The sequence below is a fragment of the Hydra viridissima genome, unplaced genomic scaffold (genome assembly GCF_058129835.1).
Source record: "Hydra viridissima isolate aposymbiotic clone 2 unplaced genomic scaffold, HvirCarnegie_v1 scaffold_22, whole genome shotgun sequence".
Lineage (NCBI taxonomy): Eukaryota > Metazoa > Cnidaria > Hydrozoa > Anthoathecata > Hydridae > Hydra > Hydra viridissima.
Window position 1 is genome coordinate 428,308 of NW_028324321.1, and position 20,605 is coordinate 448,912.

Consider the following 20,605-nt stretch of genomic DNA (forward strand, 5'->3'; position numbering starts at 1 on the left):
TGTTATGAGGGAGAAGTTATATGAAAAAACTGTCATGAGGGAGAAGCTACAACTTGTAAAAGTTTCAAACTTTTTATGATTACACCCTCGACCTGCCGATGTGTAGTCAACTTACACTTCTTGTTTTTTTAAAACTTCAGACAAATGAAAAGCTAACTTCGACCGTAATGTAAAACCAAAAACTGGCAATCCAAAACCGTTGTTTATTTTAGTTCATTTGGATTGTTATCATGCTGTCACTTTTTAAATTTTTCATAATTTTAAAAAGAATATCAAGTTTTCAAAACGCTGAATTTCATTTAAATTTATAATAAGTTATGCTCTACACTTCTACAAAGATCGTCGTCAACTTTCTTGATAAGGGTGTCTGGTCGCTCGTCATTTCTTACGCAATGAAGGTTGTTTGTTTTGTATATTGGATTTCTTAGGTGCCAACATAAAATCTGTTTGACTCGTTTTACTCAAGTTATTTAATTAATAAACGACTTTTGTAAAAATGTTAATGGAAAATTTACAAGATGTGAAAACAAAGAAATTCATTTCCAAATGCCGCAAAGAATCTTTATTCAGTTTCCTTGTTCGGCGGATGTTTTTTTTTTGTTTGTTTTTTTTTTTTTTTGCAGATTTCTAAAATTAGAAGTCATGGGTAAGTCATCTTCTCGTTTGAGTCCAAAGGTAAGCAACAGAGCTGTTTTGATTTGTCGTAACCTGGTTTTTATTCTAAAACAAAAATTTTTTTTTTTTCATAATTAAAGATTACCTTTTTATTTAGAAAAACAATTTTTTTTTTTTTTTTTTGAGTTTTCAATGCTCAAAAATACAGAAAGAAAGGTTTTTCACTTTTATAGTTTTCTGCAAGACTTTATACTTCCAAAGTCTTGCTCAGAGATGCCTTTGAGTTTCAGGTCCAGATCTCCCTATTACAAAATCAACCAAAAAAGGTTTTGTGAAACAAGTTCATCATAAAAAAGCCTTTTTTTTTTTCATCCGTGAAATTGGAAAGTCCTTACCTCTCGATAGGAATGTTTGCCTAAATAACTAAAATGCGTGTAATTTATTAATGATATTTTAAAATCTATTACAACAGATTATTAACAGTATAGTAATAATATTAATTAATCATAAATGGAGTTTTTTTAGCTTTCGACCTTAAACATACCAATATCTAAAGTTGCATTTCTTTCTGAAGAAATTACGATGTTTTTCAAAGTGTTTTTTTTTCTCTATCAGTTTTTTTTCTCTCTGTCAACCAAACCACGTGGTTCTTTTTGTTACTTTTCGTTGCGTGGTTTTCGGTGGGTCTTATGTTGGTGGCGCTTATTTCTTATTTTAACAGAAGGTTTTTTGCTCTTGTCTTCGTCGCCGGTATTGTGGGCTGTTATTGACGTCGTTCTTGTTTATGCACCCGTTGTTATTATTAAAATGATCACTCGTTTCTAAAATGCTTAACATACAGCGTTGTTTTTTTTTTCTTATATATATATATATATATTCTTTTCTTTGGTTTAAACACCTTTTGGTCTTTTTTAATTATAATTTCTTCTCATTATTTATGAGTTGTTTTCTGAAATTAATTCGTAAATACTTTGTAATTTTACTTCGTATCACGAAAGATGTGGTTGGAGAATTTCCTTTAGGCATTTGAGTTAGATTTTTTATTTTTAATCTTACGGCTGTTTTTTTTTTGTTTTTTTTTAAAATTATTTCATCAAGTTTGAGAACCTCCCAGTTTTTAAATTTTAGTTAAATCTTTTTGCTACTATTTAATACATAATATTTATAATAAATACCTCACCCTTATATTTAATTTCCCATGATGCTTAGTTTTTAATTGTTTTACTGATATTATTCTATATGTGGTGCTCTAGGAGACATGGGTGCGAACTTGGCAAAAGATGAGAACCCTAAAATAAAAAATAAAAAAATACTTTATCGTAAAGAAAGAGATAATCAGGTTCGAGCGACTAATGAAAGACAATACAGTACAAAAAAAGAAGACCACCAGAGATGGTCATTCAGAGAAAGTTTTTCAAAGTAAGTAACTTTGTATCTGTCCCTCGCATGCTCGTTGTTCCGTTTTATTTAGGCTTTGTATTTTTTTACAAGTAAACTCATGTGGATGAGATTCAGGATATATATTTACTTTCAAAGTGAATGAACGTAACTCATATAAAGTTCAATAAAAACACAATAAAAAAATAATACAAAAAAAAAAAAAAGAAAAATAAACAAATAAACAAGTACTATCACTAAATTTACTCACACAAAAAAAAATCGTTTAAAAATTTAGGCAAAAAGTAAAAAGTATAAATCGTAAAAATTATTCAAGCTGTTGAAGTTCCATTTAATAAATTCAACAGACACCCAAAAATATTACATTCTTTCTTGTAAAAACGGATATCCTAAATCATTAAATACCATCTTGCCAAAGCAGATTTCCTGAAAGGAGTTTGATTAGGTTTTTCCGGATTAAGTTTTTTCCTTCCAGAAAGCGATCTAGAAATGATAACACCCACAATCTCTCTTGAGAACCCCCCTTCCCCCGTCAAATAAAACTGCGTTAGTAAAAATAGCGTTTCCCCGTTTTGTAAGTAGTGTGATAATTATGTGCCTTATTTTTTTTTTCGCCGACATTTATTGCATAAAAATTAGAACGCAGTAATCATTCCAATTTTCATTTCAGTTAATGCAATCAAGCAAAGTTTTCATTATATATCGTGTTTGCCAAACGAACTGTTTAATAATTAATCGATGTGCCTTTTTTTTATGTTCTTATTTGTTTTTTAGAAGCATAATGAATAGATAAAAATGGAAATATTTAATTCGCTTTACAAACAGAATAGAACATTATATATTAAACATAATTTTTTTTGGTAACTATAAAAATATGTATTAGAAGCTGGGAGTTTTATTCCGATTAAATCTTGTACAGAATTTAAAGGTAGGTTTAATTCACTAAAATTCATAAAAAGTAAATAAGAGCGGTTAATGCGTAAAAAATTTTTTTTTCTTGCCGATAGTTTGTCGGTATTTTATGTCGGTATTTATGTCGGTATTTTATGTCGGTAATTTATATCGGTATTTTATATCGGCTTTTCAGACGTGTTTAAATACTTCAAGTCACATACTTCTAAATAGAAATATATTACATATGTTTATAAATGTATCTATGTATAAATATGGTTCCACGTATTTACGAATATATATAGTAACATGATGCATGTAAAAAATGTTTTTAAAAAATATATAAGTTTTCAATGGAGGGGCATTAGAAGGTCATCAAAGTAAAGGATCAACAAAGTAGAGGTTCAGCAAAGTAAAGAAATTAGAGACTATAGAAATTAGAAATTATAGGTTTTCTCATATATAAATAATAAATACTATTAAAAAATTAAAAAAAAAAACAAAAAAAAAAAAAACAGTTGTTCATTTTCAAAATTTTGTTTTGAGATTCGTAAAGCATTCAAATTTTTATATGCTAAATTTATGCATAAAATTTTTATTCGAAGCAAAAAAACCTGAGTAAGATTCTTCGGTTGGTGCAAGCTGTTGTGTCTGCTAAGAATGGTGCAAACTGTTGCGTAAACTATCTTTGGCAAAAGTTTTTGCTTCTTGTTTCTTTACAAAATTTTCAATTCCACATTATTAGGATATAATGAAAAGTTATCGTTCTTCAGTTAAAAGTAAAACGAGTCTCTAGCGAAGAAAAAGTCCCTGCCATGAGCTTTTAAAAGCTAACTAACAGGATTTGGTTGTGAATCCTAAAAATTATTTTATTCAAAAACCAGAAGTCCCCTCCAGGAAAACTGCATTGTTTTGTGACCTTTCGAATTTTTATACCAGACTTACGTTCAATTCTCGCGTTAAAACAGGTACCGTAAATATTCGAGCAAACGTTGCGGCGTTTGTTTAGTTTTTTGTGAAAGAGTTGTAGTTATTTTGAGAACGGTGCTTCTCCTAGTTATCATAATTTCAAGCTTAATAAAACAGCAATGGCGATCGGTTAGAAAAGTATTTTTAGGAAACAACACTTAAACGGACATTTTACCAATAAATCACTTTGATTGGTTTAATCTGCATGCATTTTGAATACGTAGCTTAAATTTTTAACTTTGATATCTTTCACAATTTCGTCGACAAAATTCAATGAACCAGTATGGTCGAACTTCCTAAAATTTTTTCTAAATCGTAAATTGATTAGCATAATTAATCATTTCTCGCAGGCTATCTTAAAATACGAAGATGTTATTCATAATATCTGCATATAAATAATCAATTTTCAAAAGCGATAACATCGTTTCTTTCATCTTGTTCAGTATATATAGTATAGTTATATCTACATTTTTATAAATTTGAACAATAGTGACATTGGTTCTTTTTGAGTTCTTATTACTAAAGCTCAACGAATTCTTTTGTTGCGCTCACACAGGAGAAAACATATTTAAAACTCTGTTGAGATTATATCTTGAGAAAAAGCGCGTCGTTTAAAAAAGTCATGAACGCATAAATCTCTTCAATTTATCATTGAAATATATATTGTAATGTCTTCTTATTTTAAAAGCAACCCCAAGGGGTAAGCCATTTGGAACACGTTTTAAATCCCAAAGGGGTAAGAATATTTACTAATCAAAAGTTGGTCGTTATATTATCCTTTCAAAGCATAAAATGTTGTGGGATGTGTTGTTAATAAACCACTGTTCATATAAACTATTTGCTTATTCTTTATGTTACTTTTAATTGAACACTAAATTCAAAACGATGCCAAATTTAGATCTTGAAGAAAATAATTTTTTATAACTAAAAGTCTCCTAGCATAGTTTAAAGTTCTAAACTCAATATTATTCACTGACCTGATCTAGAATATTATCTAGAACAATCCAACCTAATATTGTTTGGAGTGAGTAGTCCAAATAATAATGTTGCGTAAATTTGTGAAATTTTTCTCAACACAAGAATAAACAAGGCTACAGAGATATTTCACTACAGAGATATTTTTTTGCTAAGACATATGTTTTCATCGCATTAAAAAAAATTCTTTAACAATACAACGCATTTCTTCATAGAAAACAACAACAAACAAAAAAATCTGTAAAGGTGATCGTATTTTTTTCTTTGATAATATACGTATAATAATTTTTATGAGTGTAAATTTTTTTATGCAATCTTTTATAAACTTGTATTTTTTTATGCTAAATTTTTTTGAATACAGTGTAATGCATATAATAAATGATAAAATGGCTGCATATAAAATTTAAATCTAAGGCACGAACATCATTTTAGAAAGCCCCTTTCAAATATGAAAAATGACAAAATTCAATTTTTTTGTGGAATTAAAATTTGTATAACATTAAAGATAATGCAATATTATTAGATTAAATATCTTTTATATATGTGTATATATATATATATATATATATTATGTATACATTGACGTGTATATATAAATAATTATACATTATAAATATTGTATATATATATATATATATATATATATATATATATATATATATATATATATATATATATATATATATAACTAAAATTATGTTAGATTTAATTTAGATTTAATTTAATTTATGATAATCTTTTTTAGATTTTTATTTTTATTTGTTTCTGTATATTAAATTATATATGCATTATGTAAATATGTAGTTATGTAAAATCTATAATTCACCCACCTTATTTGTTTTAAGACGTGCCAGCCAGATGGGTAAAACTTCTAGCAAACTGCCTCCTAAAGAAATTACCGACCTTCTTAACCGCACCCATTTCACCGAACAAGAACTTAAAGACTGGCATATTGGTTTCAAGCGAGACTGCCCAGAAGGACGATTATCACTGCAGCAGTTTACCGATATATACAGCAAATTTTACGGAACAACTGAAGCTAAGAAATTTGCCGAGCATTTGTTTCGAACTTTCGACACAAATCACGACGGTACTATAGGTATGCTTTTATTGAGGTATTATAGCGTTAAGAGTCCTCCAGCAACTGCCCACTCCCCTCCAGGGAAAATCCAGTAGCACGTCGACCCTGAGTTTGCCTCCCCTTTGAAGAGCGGGCGAAAATAAAATATAAAAATATTAGTTTAATAAAAGCACACTGGCCTAGGCCAGCTACACTTGATCCTAACCATTAGGCCGAAAACGCTTTTATTGATAAAAACACTCCTTGTGCGTACGTACAACGGTCCTGATTTTGTTGCTTCTCCCTAACAGTTTTATAGACCGCGCTGCTTTTTTTTTTAAGATCGTATTTTTATTGGTTGTTGAAGGTATTATCGAACATTCTTTTAGATTTCCGTGAATTTATGTGCTCCTTATCAATAACAACAAGAGGCACGATGGAAGAAAAACTGCGCTGGGCTTTCATGGTATACGATGTTGACGGCAACGGTGCAATAACTTCAAACGAAGTTTTAGCTATTGTTAAGTCTATTAAAAAAATGATTGGAAATATTAACGATAAAAATGCGAGCGACGAAAGAATTCTTTCTTTGTTTTCAAAGTTCGATAAAAACCACGATAATAAACTTTCTCTTCAAGAATTTATTGAAGGAGCTCAAAACGATCTGACATTTGTGAAGATTCTACAATCGAACGAGTAAACCTTCTAAAAAGATACCTTTACCATCGAAAAAGATACAGATTATTGGTAACTTTTATCGAACTTGCAAAGGCCTTTCGGAATTATCACAAAAGTTCAAACGCAGCGTAAGACTGCGTGTTGTTTAAGGACTTCGTACGTCCGGAGTTTTTTTTAGTGTATAACTAAACGCAACCCTCTGAAGCTTCCGCTGTTTTGCAAGATTTCATTCTGTTTGTATTAAACTCAATAAAACTCCAAGTCGCGGTTTATCGTTTCTAAATCCTTATTTATAATTCACTGAATGCTTTTCGCAACTTCTCCTGCCCCTCTTACCCCAAGTTTCCCTTACGTAAAATAGTTCACACAAATCACCTAAAATTTCGTTGTGAACTCTTAAAATCAAATCTAAAAACTAAGTGCACCAGAAAGGAAATTGCTTGAAGCGACATCCTTAAATTACGTCAGTTTATTACAAATTATGTTTATTTCATAACATTCAGTTGAAAATTTATGCGTTCTTATGTATGACATCATTTTTTTTAAAGATTTGCTTTGTAAGTCTCGTTTCTTAGTTTTCATAAGTCAAGCGAAATGGAAAGATTTCAGTACCATAGCAGCATCATGTATTAAATGCAGGAGCGCGGGCATTCCCATTCAATAAACAAAATTTGTACGCATTTTTGTTACGTTTATGAACGGTTGTAACTGATATTTTAAATTTATATTTTTTTTAAGCAGCAATTTAATAGCAGGTGGATACAATGGTTTATTAGTCAACGCAGCAACGCAGCAACGCTTTAGTGGCCAGCACATTTAACTTGGAGTTGAATTCGAAGTTTAATGCTGTTAGATTAACAATGGGATTGTTTGATTAACAACGGAATCGATCATTAACAATTGAATTTATAATAAATAATCAATGGAGTAAAAACAGCTTTTAAAACAAACGTAGAAAAAACCCACAAGTATTTGACAACAATTATCAAAAATACAAACTGTGAGCACGACGAACTAATCTATAACAAAATTACAATTTAAGTTAAAACTAAAATATAAGAACGTAAAAAAAACAACAACAAACAAACAATAGTTATATTTACAAGTAGAATTTTCTAAACAGGTCATGGAGAATAAAAAAACAGGTCATGGAGAATAAAAAAACTGTTTCTTGCCTTACAAGCCCAGAGGATGCTGTGTATAAACGCCCATACTTTTAGCAATTTCGGAAGCAACGTTAGACTTCAGTTTATCGTTCTCCAAATATTTTCCAGAAAGACAAGAGTCGAGATTGCGCTGCACACGACTATATGCCTTTAATGCAACGTACAAATATTAATTGTATATATGTTATTACACAGATTTCCATAAAGTAAGGAACCAAAAATACTATGTTCGGATTAATCTCATAGTTAATACATAATAGTTATCAAACAAAAATTACTTCGGAACAGAAAATAGAGGATAACAGAACTTCCTGTTTTGCGTTTGGAACAAAATTGATCAGCGATTTCGATGTCCTTAATAAAGAGTCAAAAATAGAACGTTGATGTATATGAAAAAATAGTTGATAGAATATTTATGAAAATAGTTAAATCTATAATAATTTACTACTGATCGAAAATATCTGTAGTGTTGTTGGAACTTACCTAGATAAAACACAAATCATGCCGAAAATATCAATTGCAGCATCAGCTAGTCGGTAACAGATCATTTGTTGATCTAGAATCGACAAATTTTAAAATCAACCTGTTGATATGATAAACGCAGAGTTTTTTTTTTTATCGTGATTTTAACTAGATTAGCATCAAGATTATCACTTTAGAGTGCAAGACAGCAATTAACTAAATCAGACGTTAATTATGACGAGCGTAATCAATACCACTTTGGTTGTAATCATCATCGTTAAAATCATTACTATCTTATTCAGTATACCACACTAAGCTTTTTCACTAAGCTACATATCTCAGCTATGCAAACATTTTCCACCTGATTTAAAGAACTATGAGTAAACTTACTAACAATATCTTTTTTGTATTTAATGAGCAGTTTTTCTGATGTAACACCAAATGCTTCAACAGCTTTTGATGCCTATAAAAATTTTTTTGAAAATAAGAGTTTTCGAAGATTAATTTATAGATTCAAAAACCATGTCACCAAATAAAAAAAAACACACACACACAAAGGTCAATTATTTATCAGGGAAAGGTTGCTCACCAAGTCTGCATGGTGCTTAAGATCCAAATGAACACTTGATGAGAAATCAGGCCCGGCACTTAATCCAGCAGCTCTGAAAAAGAACTATATAGCTAACTACACTGTGATTAAAAAATTAAAAAAATGCAAAGATGTCATTAGCTGTTATCGCCTAATAAAACTTATTCAGAATTTGATGTTTGTTTTTAACTGAGAGCCTCCAGTTTTTTAAAAATTTGAAATGAAATGTGTCTCAGGAACCTTAATTTCTAATTCCTGTGACTGTGTTACTATCTTTTTTTTGCAAGGTGAGTTATTTTTTCTTTAACTATAAATAGCTTTTCTTAATTAACCATTACTCCTTTTGATGTACGTATCATCACAACAACTTTTGATGTACGTATCATCACAACAACTTTTGATGTACGTATCATCACAACAACTTTTGATGTATATATCACCACAACAACTTTTGATGTACGTATCATCACAACAACTTTTGATGTACATATCACCACAACAACTTTTGATGTACATATCATCACAACAACTTTTGATGTACGTATCATCACAACAACTTTTGATGTACATATCATCACAACAACTTTTGTTACACAGCGTTTAATTACAACGACTTTGTTAAACTACAACATTCCTGTAAAGTTTTAAGATCCAATGCCTTTGAAACTTCATTCAGATTTCTCACCTGACAATATTACAATGTAACTCTCCTTACATTCCACACAAGAGAGCAATCACTGATAAACACTTCAGATGCTCCATTTTATGGTTCATTCTTGTTGTCGTTACACATTTGCATTTGTAATAATTTAATACTTTGGTTTCCTGCTTTAGATTTTCCGAAATTTTCTTCAAAGTAAAAAACAAAATTTAATTTTTTTTTTTTTTTTAAAACTGAGAGGATGCCAGACCAAAACCAACATCAAACTTTAAATCAGTGTTATCTACATAAATTTTCTTTGCATTTTTAAATCATTTGTTCCATTACAAAATTGTTTTTAAGTTTAAATCATTTATTAGATTAATAAACTAGAAACACATAAAAAAAACAAAAAAATTAGTTAAACCCACCGCTTTGAGCGGAGAATGGCTTGCTGTAAGACTACTCCCATATTAGCTAACGGGTTTCTCATTGTGCTTTGTAAATCTTTTAAATATTTGCCTGCTCCCTGATAAAAAAAAAAAGGTTACAATTTTTATTTATTCCAACTATTTTCAATTTTAATTGCAGTAAATATTACCAAACTACATTTTTCTAAGGAATGTTTATTATAAATAACCTGCAATCCAGTCAAAGCAACAAAAAGACGTAGAATGTCATTGGTTCCTTCAAATATACGAAAGATACGCAGATCTCTCATTACTCTTTCAGTACCAGTGCCCTAAAAAAAATAATCACTTTGATTTACAGTCTTTCACTTTTTGTGACTATTTACTAGAGAAAAAACTCCATCAGCGAGTTCCTAATGATTACAACAAGAAATGTTTAGAAATTTTTCTCTTTTTAAAAAAATAAAATTATCAGTACACTTTTCACTGAATCATGCTATTGTTTATGGATCATCTGAATCATGCTATTGTTTATGGATCATTTTTTTACAAATGCACCTGTTTATTAGGTTTATCGATAACAGCTTTGCACAACATTGAAATAAAAATGCAAAACAACTATGAGAAACACAAACTTGCAACAACAACAAAAAAAAAGGATAACATACTTTCATGTAACCCATGCCACCAAGAATTTGTATAGTTTCATCTGCAACTTCCCATGCTGATTCCTGGTCAAATAAAACATAAATAGCAAACTGAGCCTCAAACCCTTGAAAAATTTACATAAAAAAAAAACGTTTGTGCATTGCTGATGCTCTTTGAAAAACCATCTCTGTAAAATTTTTAAAATGATTTTTGTATTATTTTTGTTAAACACCATTTGAATGGTACCAAAAAAAAGGTTTCCTGAGCTCTTACTGTATTACTTTTACTCTGTTGATATTTCAAATATAATATCCACTTCCCAAATCGTAACTCATAGATAATTATAATGTTTATGGGTCATTTTCTTACAAATATAACTGTTATATCGCTGTGGTAGACCTTTTGATTACAGCCATACAATAAATAAAACCTCTCCTATTTCCTAGATGGATAATGCCTTAACTTTAATTTGTGATGACAACTGTAAATAAACATGCTTTAGCTGTTACAATTTCAATTCAGTAAAATAATACATACCGAAGCATAAATTTTGCTTATGGCAGCCTCGAGTTGAAAATCTTTAAATCCTTTATCCATTATGCCACACACCATGTATGCCATGCTCTGTTAAAAAATGCAAAATCAAAACATGTTAAAAAAAAGAAAACTGTTTTGTAGAATAACAAATTTTTTGTGATGTTAGAGGTAAAAAATGTAATGATCATATCAACACAATGAATAAAAATGAATAATGCCAATGTAAGATACTTGACCAGACTCTTTCTTAATTTTTAAAAACAATATTAAAATTATGTTTCAAAAATTTACTTCTGTAACATATTGTCTAACTGCCATGCGGGCAATCTTCTCTTGAATTACACCGTAGCTGATAATTTTTTCTCCAAACTGAGTTCTATTTGATGCAAATGTTACCTAGGTATTAGCAAAGAATATTTTCAATCAAAAGACAGTTTCTAAAACATTTCTTACTCCAAGTAAAAAAAAAACATTAAACAAAATGAATAGGTCTTGAGTAAATAAATTAAATTACTCACAGCTTGAGAAATCAAACTTTTCTGTGTTCCTGAAAGGGCAGCAGCCATGCCAAAACGACCATTGTTTAAAATATTCATTGCAACTTTAAATCCATTTCCCACACCTAATCTCATAAAATACAAAAGTAAGAAAACACAGAAAATAGTTATAAAATTTCTTTCCAAAAAATATCAAACTTTTTTACACTTTTTACTTTTATTTCACAGTTCAGTGATTCCACAGAAAATACCATTTTTTCACTTTTTGAGATTTGAAACATTTTACATACCTCCCAAAACATTTTCAACTGGTATCTTTACATCCTCAAAGTAAACCTGAAAAGACAACGGTAAAACAACTTTATAGTGTTTAGAAAAAGAAAAAAAATGCATGGACTCACATACTGAGCTGTGCCAGAAAAGCACTAATACTTGTTTAATATACAACAGACATACCTCAGCAGTATTTGAACATTTGATACCCATCTTCTTCTCTGGAGGACCACTTTAAAAAAAAAAAAAATCTATGTAAAATTCAGATCAAACTCTTTATCAAAAAGACATAAAAGTTTTTTATTGCAAATGAAGATAAACACCTTGTTACACCACCAAATGATCTTTCAACAATAAATGCAGTGATTTTATTTTTCACCTCTCCAGAATTTTCATCTTTCACAGGTGTCTTCACAATAAAAATAATAAGAATAACTAAACATTTTAAAACGTTTTTATTAACTCTCTGCATTTTACTATACAAATACTCAAACTCAAACCTGGGCAAACACTGTAAATATCTCTGCTACCCCACCATTACTTATCCTATTAAAAAAAAAATAGCCAAATGGTAAAAAAATTACACAAAAAAATACTTTCCGTTACCACAAATCTGTGTTTTGTACAGAACTTTGAGAATTTCAAGATAATTCAAAAAATTTGTTTACATGTAAATAAAAAAACTGTATTTTACAGCTGTTTTCAACATTCTCCTAATTTTAATTCCATTATACCAATCAGCAGTCAAGAATCTCAATTTCATTAGAATTTTCACAAGATACACAAAAATAACAATAATACACAACAGAATGCACAACAACAACAACATAACAACAACATAGCAACAACAACAACATAACAACTAATTAACTGAAGCTCACCACAACTTCCCTCCGTTCATAATCCAATACTTTCCGTCAGGACTAAGTTTAGCATTGGTGCGAATTGACTATAAGAATACTTGAATTGCAAGTACCGAATATAAGTTGATACAAATTTTAATGATACAAAATGTTGATACTTAACATTGGTACGCACGCAAGATTTAGAAATTATGATAAAGCATCTTGCAGCAAACTATCAATTAAATATTTTTAACTGGTTAGTAGAAACTTTAGAAGTAAAAAATAGAAACTGAACACATAAAGAAAAAAAATTTACACATTTAGTAAAATAAAACTTGTAACAAAGCTTTACTACTCACAGCAGCATCTGAGCCACTACTAGGTTCTGTGAGACAAAAAGCAGCAAGTTTTTCTCCTGACGCCAACTAAATCATTAATCACAAAAAAAAAACATGCATGAACAACTTCATTAAAAACTCACCCCATCTTTAAATTTAAACAGCAAAAAAATTTCTTTCCTTTCTTTTTTTCCCTTTTTTTAAAAAATAAAAAAATAAAAATGAAATATATAATCAAATTATAAATTAAAAAAAAAGGGGACAGAAGGTTTTTCAACTACTATAAAACAAAAAAAAACAAAAACAAATATTTTTACACAAGGCAAATATTTCTTTTTTTGTTCTTCTGTACCAGACAGAAGAATTCCCTTGAAACCGATTGACTGAAAGAAGTGAAACAAAAACATTTAATGTTTATAAAGTTTAAAATTTAATTAAAAAAAAAATTAATTTAATAAATAAAAATTAAATCAAGCTTAAAAATAATAATTTAAAAATTCATAAAGTTTATTAAACATAGCTAACAAAATCATGGCTGACAAGACTTTATTTCCACTACTTTAGAGAAAAAGAAGATGATTGAACAACACTGCATTACAATACCTGATGTGCACCAAGAGCTATTCCAACCCCTAGATCATATTTCCCAACAATTTCTACCATTCGTGCATACTAAAAAACAATAATAATAATAGTAATAATAATAATAATAATAATAATAATAATAATAATAATAATAATAATAATAATAATAATAATAATAATAATAATAATAATAATAATAATAATAATAATAAAAAGAAAAAAAAAAAACATTTTGATTTTGAAAAACAAAACAATTTGTTGTAAAATTCTATAGAAATAGAAACTTGATTAAAAGATGAAAATTTTGGAAAATCTCTAAAACATGCAACACATGCTTGCTAAGTTAAAAAAAAAAAAAGTCATTTTATAAATTTATTTGTTGTGGTAGTAAATTAAAATATATCGCTCTATTAACAAAAAGTATCTCTACCTGTGTATTAGTTAATCCCACACCATTAAACTCTGATGGCACCTAGAAAATTTAAACCAGAAATAATATTTTTTCACAACAAACACCTCAAAAGAATCGAATAAATCTTTCTATTTTTCAAAGTAAATAAAATCCAAAGTCAGTTTTTACAAACAAATTGTGTTGCCCATTTCTTGAAAGCAAAACAAAATTTATTAAGAGCATCTTTTATATACTAATTTAACTCAACTTTTATTGTTTATTGATATTTCTTAATAACCTATAAACAAGTCAGCAACAGTATGAAGCCTGTGGGAGCAAATCAAGTATGTGCTGTTAATCATCGATTATTCAAAGTAGAGCCTTTATAATGACATAATGTGCTTTTTAGCATTTTAATTCTCCTAAACATTATTGATATCAAATGCTTTATGATCAAAACACCATGATTTAAACTTAAGCTTTTACAAACGAACCTGTAGACCAAAAGCACCAAGTTCCTTCAATCCTTTTAATGTAGCTGGTTCAATTGCTTCATTAGCATCATTTGTAAAAGGGTTATTTACTTCCTAAAGTATAAAACTATAACTTGGTTTTAAAAATAAAAATAAAAAGAAGTCAGAAAAAATCTTTTGCAAAACATTTCTGCAATCAAGTAGAATAAATTAAATTGTTCATGCATTTAATTTTACTTACAGACATAAACTTTTCTACAGGTTCAATTAGTTCTCCTACAACATTTTTCTGGTCTGAGCTCAACACTATGTAAAGAAAAATACTTATTATGTAATACTTTTTATTTCACAGATTAAGTTTCAATGAATACTTTAGAAAATTAAAGATTTAAAAAAAAAAAAACAGTTTCAACACAAAAGATATTGTAAATTGCTGCAAAAAGAAAAGTTTAGAGTCAATATCAATAGCAATATTTATATGCATAAGTGCAGAATGTGATTTAAATATAGATATGGAATTCAGCTTTAAAAAGTGACCAGAAAACATTATGATAATAATGCAGAAGCACTACATATATATATATATATATATATATATATATATATATATATATATATATATATATATATATATATATATATATATATATATGTATGTAATGCTTCTGCATTATTATCATGTTTCTTATCATGTTGTGCGTGTGTGTGTGTATAAACACAGACAGACACAACACGATAAGAATTCAAAAACGGAAGAATTAAAAGATCTATTTTACAAAATATAACAAACCTTCAGGGAAAGGAAAAACTTGCTTGATGTTTGCGGATCCCATAAAGATTCCCATTACAAATGACTTTTCATCCTGAAACAATCTAACAAAATATAATATTGACATAATATACAAATAGACAAAGTAAGATAATAATTTGATACACAATATTGATAGCAACAAATACACACACACACACACACACACACACACACACACACACACACACATACACACACACACACACACACACACACACACACACACACACACACACACACACACACACACACACACACACAACAGAACAACAGTGTTTTTTATTTAAAAAAGAAAAACTGTACAGCGGAAATTTTCATATTCATGAAAGCTGTTTAGTAATCTAAAGAAGTTTTATGACTATAAAAATACAGATACAATATTTTTAAATGAAAAACATAATAATCTTATAACTTGAGACTTTAGTGGATATTTAGCAGGGACTTAATTTCAGTGCTAATTTAACTAAAAAATAATTCCTAAAATTTAAAAACAAAGAGAAAATAAAAATCTAATTGACAACAGGTTACCTAAGAATAAATAATTAATACAGGATATTTTCCCTTTTTGAGTAAAACTTGAAACCTAAAACTTCTGTGTTAGTTTTACCCCCTGCACCTTGTTTATCCAATCTACAAATTGTACAAACTAGCAAATTTAGAGGTCAAAAAAGACACTTACTTTTTAAAATCTACTCAAAATCAGAAATTATATTCTAAAAACTTGCTAAACAAAATAAATGAATTTCATGTTTTTGTAGGAAAAGACTTTAAAATCCATCATTTTTACATGCAATCGCTTATTTACTCCATCTAGTCCATTTGAAAATGATAATACTAAACTAATATATAATCACTAACAAAATGTGCATGCCTGTAAAACAACCTTGCATTAATTAACTTGATTTAATTAAAGGTTGGTAAATTATTGTGGCAAATATAATTCTCCACAAAATATAGTTCATTATGTTTTTATAATTTTATCAAAATTATTCAAAAATGTCCTCAAAACAGGAGACATGAAGTAAGAGAGTTTATGAATTATTAATTTATGAAAATATTTCCAATGGCAAGAAATTCATGTTTAACTACTGACCATTTATCTGGAGTCTCTGGTGTCCACAAATCTGGACATCAGAAGTGGTCAGTAGTGAAAATAATGAAAAAGTAGTATATTAAACATCTAACAAGTATTATGTTAACCAAAAGAAAAAAATGCTTGACCATAATCAAGCCATTCAAAAATTTAATTATACATTTTCAAAAAGGGACAGAACTAACCAATCATCAATTTAGTAATAATATAATAACTTTCTGCCAGCATATATAAAAACTTTCTGCCTGCATTTTTTCACAAAAGCTTATAACCTGTCAAGCATTTTTGAATGCTTTCCAACCAATACTTTTTAGGCTATTCTGAAAAATTTTATGCAAACAACAATTAAGAAAAAAAAATCTGAATTAACTTTGCAATAAGATAAAATTGTGTCACAAGAAAATTGATTTTGACCTCATAAAAAGATATTACATTCTTGAAATCAGAAAAAATGATGGTATTAAAAAAGATAGTTTTAATATAAAAAAAACTCCATGAGAACCTATTAAGTTTTTGCTTTTGGCTAAAAAAAAAAAAAAAAAAAAAAAAAAAGGAATTATGCTTTTTTCAATTCCTGAAACTAGAAAATGTCTTTTATTACCCAAACAAGTTATACCTTCTCTGGACTATAAGAAGAAGCATAGCGTACAAAAGATACTTGTATACTTGATTGCTGTTTACTACTAAATAAAAATTCATATTATATATCCTGTCAGGTAATTAGTGGATCCCACACAGATACTTTAGCAAATTTTTTCAAATTATTTAACAAACAGCTATGAAAGCTTAACTTACAAGGTTACAAAAGAAAAAAGTATGTTGAACAACAACATAGATATTACATATACAAAAAACAAATTAGGTTGTTTAAATGAAATAATTACACCTACCTAAAAGATTTCAATGCTGCTCCACATTTTTTGCCATATCTTGTTGTTCGAATCATCTTACTTTATAAATATAGATAGAATTGGTGTTTAAAGCTGAAGTGTATTTAATTATCTTTAGTTAACTGAAGTAAATAAATCAAGTATTTTTGTGGCTATAACAACACAAACCTATTACTTTGGGTATCAACTCTATCGAGTAATTTTTAAAGTAACTTTATGTAATAATATGATTGGTATAGGCAGGTGTTAAAAAAATATTAGTATAAAAAGCTTTCTTTTTTTAATTTAGCATTTGAATATAAACTTGTTTAAAGCTGTGCTTTTAGTATATTTTATGCTTATAGGCTGTCTTCTTTTTTCATAAGTTAAAAAAAGAAAGCAGTATTCGTTTTATGTTGAAAGAAAAGTTCAAAGTTCGGAATTGTTTCCGTTTGTATTTATGAAACTGAACTTTGATCTTCGACAGAAAGTCATACCTCCAAAACACCCGCCCAAACAAAATTAACTTTATTTAGGCGGAGACCACTGATCTCTATAATAGTGGCGGAGACTCAGAAACATTCAAAATGGGGTAAGTTTAGTCTCTCTAGATTGACTTGGCGGATTGTAAATAATCTTAAACCGTATGCCTGCCTACTAAACATGCATATGTCCCAACTCAACATGCATATGTCCTAACACAACTGCCTACTAAACATGCATATGTCCTAACTCAATTTGCAAAATTAAAACATAAATAAACCTAATAATAAATATATTTAGAGTATTTTATGATAAATATATAAGTTTTTGACAACAAGACGAGTTCAGTCTTCCACGAGTTTCCTATAACTGGATAATTTTTTTATTACATTTAAGAATCAATAAAATCAATCAGCATCACAACTGATACTTTATACCTGTTATTGCCTAAACATATTTTTTTAAACGTCATTGTTAAAAATACCATCATCAACCGGAACATCGTTTCTACCGGAATAAATTTGTTCTTAAAAATGTCATTGTTATTACCTCCAGCATCTTCTTTCAGTAATAAACACTATATTTAAAATTTATCCGAACTTTAAACTTTCTGGAAACCAAATTAGAACTTACAACTACGTAGTTGTTGATAATTAAGTACTTAATTATCTTTACTTTGATAACTCTATTAAATCGGAACATCTAACGTGGTATAAATATAAATGTAAACTACCGATCAACTCGTAATATAAAAAAGAGTGTTTGAGAAATTTAATGTAAAATGCAGAATACTTCTATCACTTTTAAATTACTTTGCCGAATAATTTCATAAAAGTAAATTTTCCAAACCGGATATGTCTATAACTAGTTCACCATTTTAAGGTAAAAATTAATTAAAGTTCCCAAGAAATCTCGTTGGGGATACACACGTAGTAGAGAAACTATGCAAAATTTCAAAATCTTTTAATTTCGTTCGAAAAGAGTTATTAGATTTTTTAAGATTTTGATGAAAAACATCTTCAATCCAAATTTTTAAGATTTTGAAGAAAAACATCTTCAATCCAAATTTTTAAGATTTTGATGAAAAACATCTTCAATCCAAATTTTTAAGATTTTGATGAAAAACATCTTCAATCCAAATTTTTAAGATTTTGATGAAAAACATCTTCAATCCAAATTTTTTAAATAGGGAATTTTTTCTTTAATCATAAACATTTTGAAAATGGTATTACACAAAACTTAAAAGCACAAGAAAAGAGTTTTTTCTGTTGAATAACACAACCAGTAGATGCATTTTTATATGACAAATCTAAATAAAAAATAACTAGGCATTTGATTAAGAATGGCAACCACACAGCTACTTGAATGTGATTTCTTTGCAAATGGTTCCAATTTCATACACTTGTTTTTATTGGTGGTATTTTTTCTTGTTAAAAACCTCCAAGTGTATGTAATTTAAAAAACAGTTGAAAAGTTTCTTTAATGACTTTACAAATGTTTGCTGTTGTAGTCGACGTTGCACTGTAAAAGCTTTCTTTTGTATCTTTTGCAGTGATTTTTGAACTTTGAATAGATTGCTTCTGTTACCAGGTCAACGAGTAATCCAAGTGAAGCGCCATGGTTTTCGATAAATTCTGGTACATGGAAATAGATTTGCATGAAGTATTCCATTTTCTCATGAAATCTGTCATCCAAAGTTTCTCTAAAAAACGAATTGACAATGTTTCTGATGAGACTGAAAGTTTCAATGAAGCCTTGAACTTAAAAGGTACAGGATATTTCAGCCATCCTTTGACAGATGTCGAAATTCTGCAACAACATACTTCACTTATTCCCTGCAAAATTAAACACCATGAAAGGCTTGCATTTAAATGTTCAGCTTTGCAGGCCAGTCTCTTGCTAATAGCCAGCAATGCAGCAAGTTCTTGAAGAGGTGGTTAACAACACCCAAATGAATTTGAACCTCAATTGGTAGGATCAAATCCAAAAGTTCAAGGTCTTCAGTAATAAACAAAGAAGCTTTAACCTCATTGCCTTCCTTTTCCTTGTTTTATCAAGACTAATTTTCAAAAATGACCCTCCACCATCAATTCCAAGCTTGATTAGGTAAATTGCTAAGTATTCCCTTTAAAGCAACTCATGATTGGTTATTTCCTCTAAAACCCTTGCAATTAACAACTTTAGTAATCCGAGTTGTTGTGCCTTATTCCTTGCAAATTGCGGACTTTTGACGTTGTGAACAACTGAGTTTCTTTCTTTCAGCATCAAATTTCTGATAAAGCATGGCTCAAAGTTCTATTTGTTGACTATTTTAAAGAAGATTTAAGTTGGCTCATTTTGGAGTTGAGGTTGATGATGATCAAGATTTTTTCTTTTAAATTTTTTTTTTTTTATGGTTTTTATTTTGCTTTAGTTTTTCAACCTTGTAAATGAAACACTCATAGCTTATAGAACTTCGACTATGTTGCTTTATCGAACAACACAGACAATCAAACTTTTTGGTCATCTTGATCATATTTCCAGAGCAATTTTTAACAGTTGTGACAAACTCCTCTTAGAAACTTTTCATTATTAAAATGCAAGTTCTTTTTTAAAACTTTGTACACTTTTTCTATCATGTTTTAAGTTTCCCGTTCACATTTTTTGGAAACACACACAAAAAAAACGAGTCATGATTTTTATCTGTTGGGGATTTTTGAATGTTGCAATGTGAAGTAAAAAATGAAAGTCAATTATTTAAAAAAATTTTTTTTTTTAAATTAAAACTTCAACTAAAACTTTTGATTCAAGACAAAATTGCAAGTAAAAGTGAGTGATAACTTTAGGTTTTTGCTTCATTTGCATCATTCTCTTATGAAAATTGGTTCTATACGAACACAAGACGGATTAAAACTCATGTTTTTATTGGT

At 28.7% G+C, this 20,605-nt stretch overlaps 2 protein-coding genes across 5 annotated transcripts; one reads left to right on the forward strand and one right to left on the reverse strand.

Moving 5' to 3' along the window:
• Window positions 1-1,828: 1,828 nt before the first annotated feature.
• LOC149876321 (neurocalcin homolog) lies at window positions 1,829-8,712 on the forward strand. 3 transcript variants are annotated; one of them, XM_090075592.1, is made up of 3 exons: window positions 1,829-2,034; window positions 5,694-5,947; window positions 6,298-8,712. In XM_090075592.1, exons 1-3 carry the CDS (start codon window positions 1,874-1,876, stop codon window positions 6,606-6,608), a joined length of 726 nt encoding a protein of 241 aa, XP_089931718.1. In that variant the 5' UTR covers window positions 1,829-1,873; the 3' UTR covers window positions 6,609-8,712. The 3 variants fall into 3 exon arrangements, with proteins under 3 accessions (XP_089931718.1, XP_089931719.1, XP_089931720.1); XM_090075593.1 differs by lacking the exon at window positions 1,829-2,034 and adding an exon at window positions 2,798-2,941 and having other exon boundaries at window positions 6,298-6,858; XM_090075594.1 differs by lacking the exon at window positions 1,829-2,034 and adding an exon at window positions 4,470-4,609 and having other exon boundaries at window positions 6,298-6,858.
• Window positions 7,541-17,644, reverse strand: LOC149876322 (very long-chain specific acyl-CoA dehydrogenase, mitochondrial-like). 2 transcript variants are annotated; one of them, XM_090075590.1, is made up of 26 exons: window positions 17,235-17,644; window positions 16,961-17,027; window positions 15,231-15,303; window positions 14,682-14,746; window positions 14,462-14,554; window positions 14,007-14,048; window positions 13,595-13,663; window positions 13,309-13,374; window positions 13,013-13,078; window positions 12,690-12,757; window positions 12,309-12,354; window positions 12,132-12,217; window positions 11,992-12,040; window positions 11,826-11,871; window positions 11,557-11,660; window positions 11,330-11,434; window positions 11,039-11,125; window positions 10,522-10,584; window positions 10,084-10,185; window positions 9,875-9,972; window positions 8,804-8,876; window positions 8,605-8,677; window positions 8,236-8,308; window positions 8,031-8,106; window positions 7,762-7,900; window positions 7,541-7,605 (listed from the first exon to the last, which is right to left on the reverse strand). In XM_090075590.1, the coding sequence occupies exons 1-25, from the start codon at window positions 17,288-17,290 to the stop codon at window positions 7,763-7,765; spliced, it is 1,884 nt and encodes a 627-aa protein (XP_089931716.1). In that variant the 5' UTR covers window positions 17,291-17,644; the 3' UTR covers window positions 7,541-7,605; window position 7,762. The 2 variants fall into 2 exon arrangements, with proteins under 2 accessions (XP_089931716.1, XP_089931717.1); XM_090075591.1 differs by having other exon boundaries at window positions 16,961-17,024; window positions 17,235-17,394.
• Window positions 17,645-20,605: the final 2,961 nt, after the last annotated feature.

Coding starts and splice junctions, on each gene's coding strand:
- LOC149876321 (XM_090075592.1), top strand. CDS start 1,874: ATGGGTGCGAACTTGGCAAAAGATGAGAACCCTAAAATAAAAAATAAA. Junction 2,035..5,693: donor TTCAGAGAAAGTTTTTCAAA/GTAAGTAACTTT, acceptor ATTTGTTTTAAG/ACGTGCCAGCCAGATGGGTA. Junction 5,948..6,297: donor AAATCACGACGGTACTATAG/GTATGCTTTTAT, acceptor ACATTCTTTTAG/ATTTCCGTGAATTTATGTGC.
- LOC149876322 (XM_090075590.1), bottom strand. CDS start 17,290: ATGATTCGAACAACAAGATATGGCAAAAAATGTGGAGCAGCATTGAAA. Junction 12,041..12,131: donor TCATTTGGTGGTGTAACAAG/GTGTTTATCTTC, acceptor TTTTTTTTAAAG/TGGTCCTCCAGAGAAGAAGA. Junction 8,107..8,235: donor ATGATTTGTGTTTTATCTAG/GTAAGTTCCAAC, acceptor CTCTTTATTAAG/GACATCGAAATCGCTGATCA.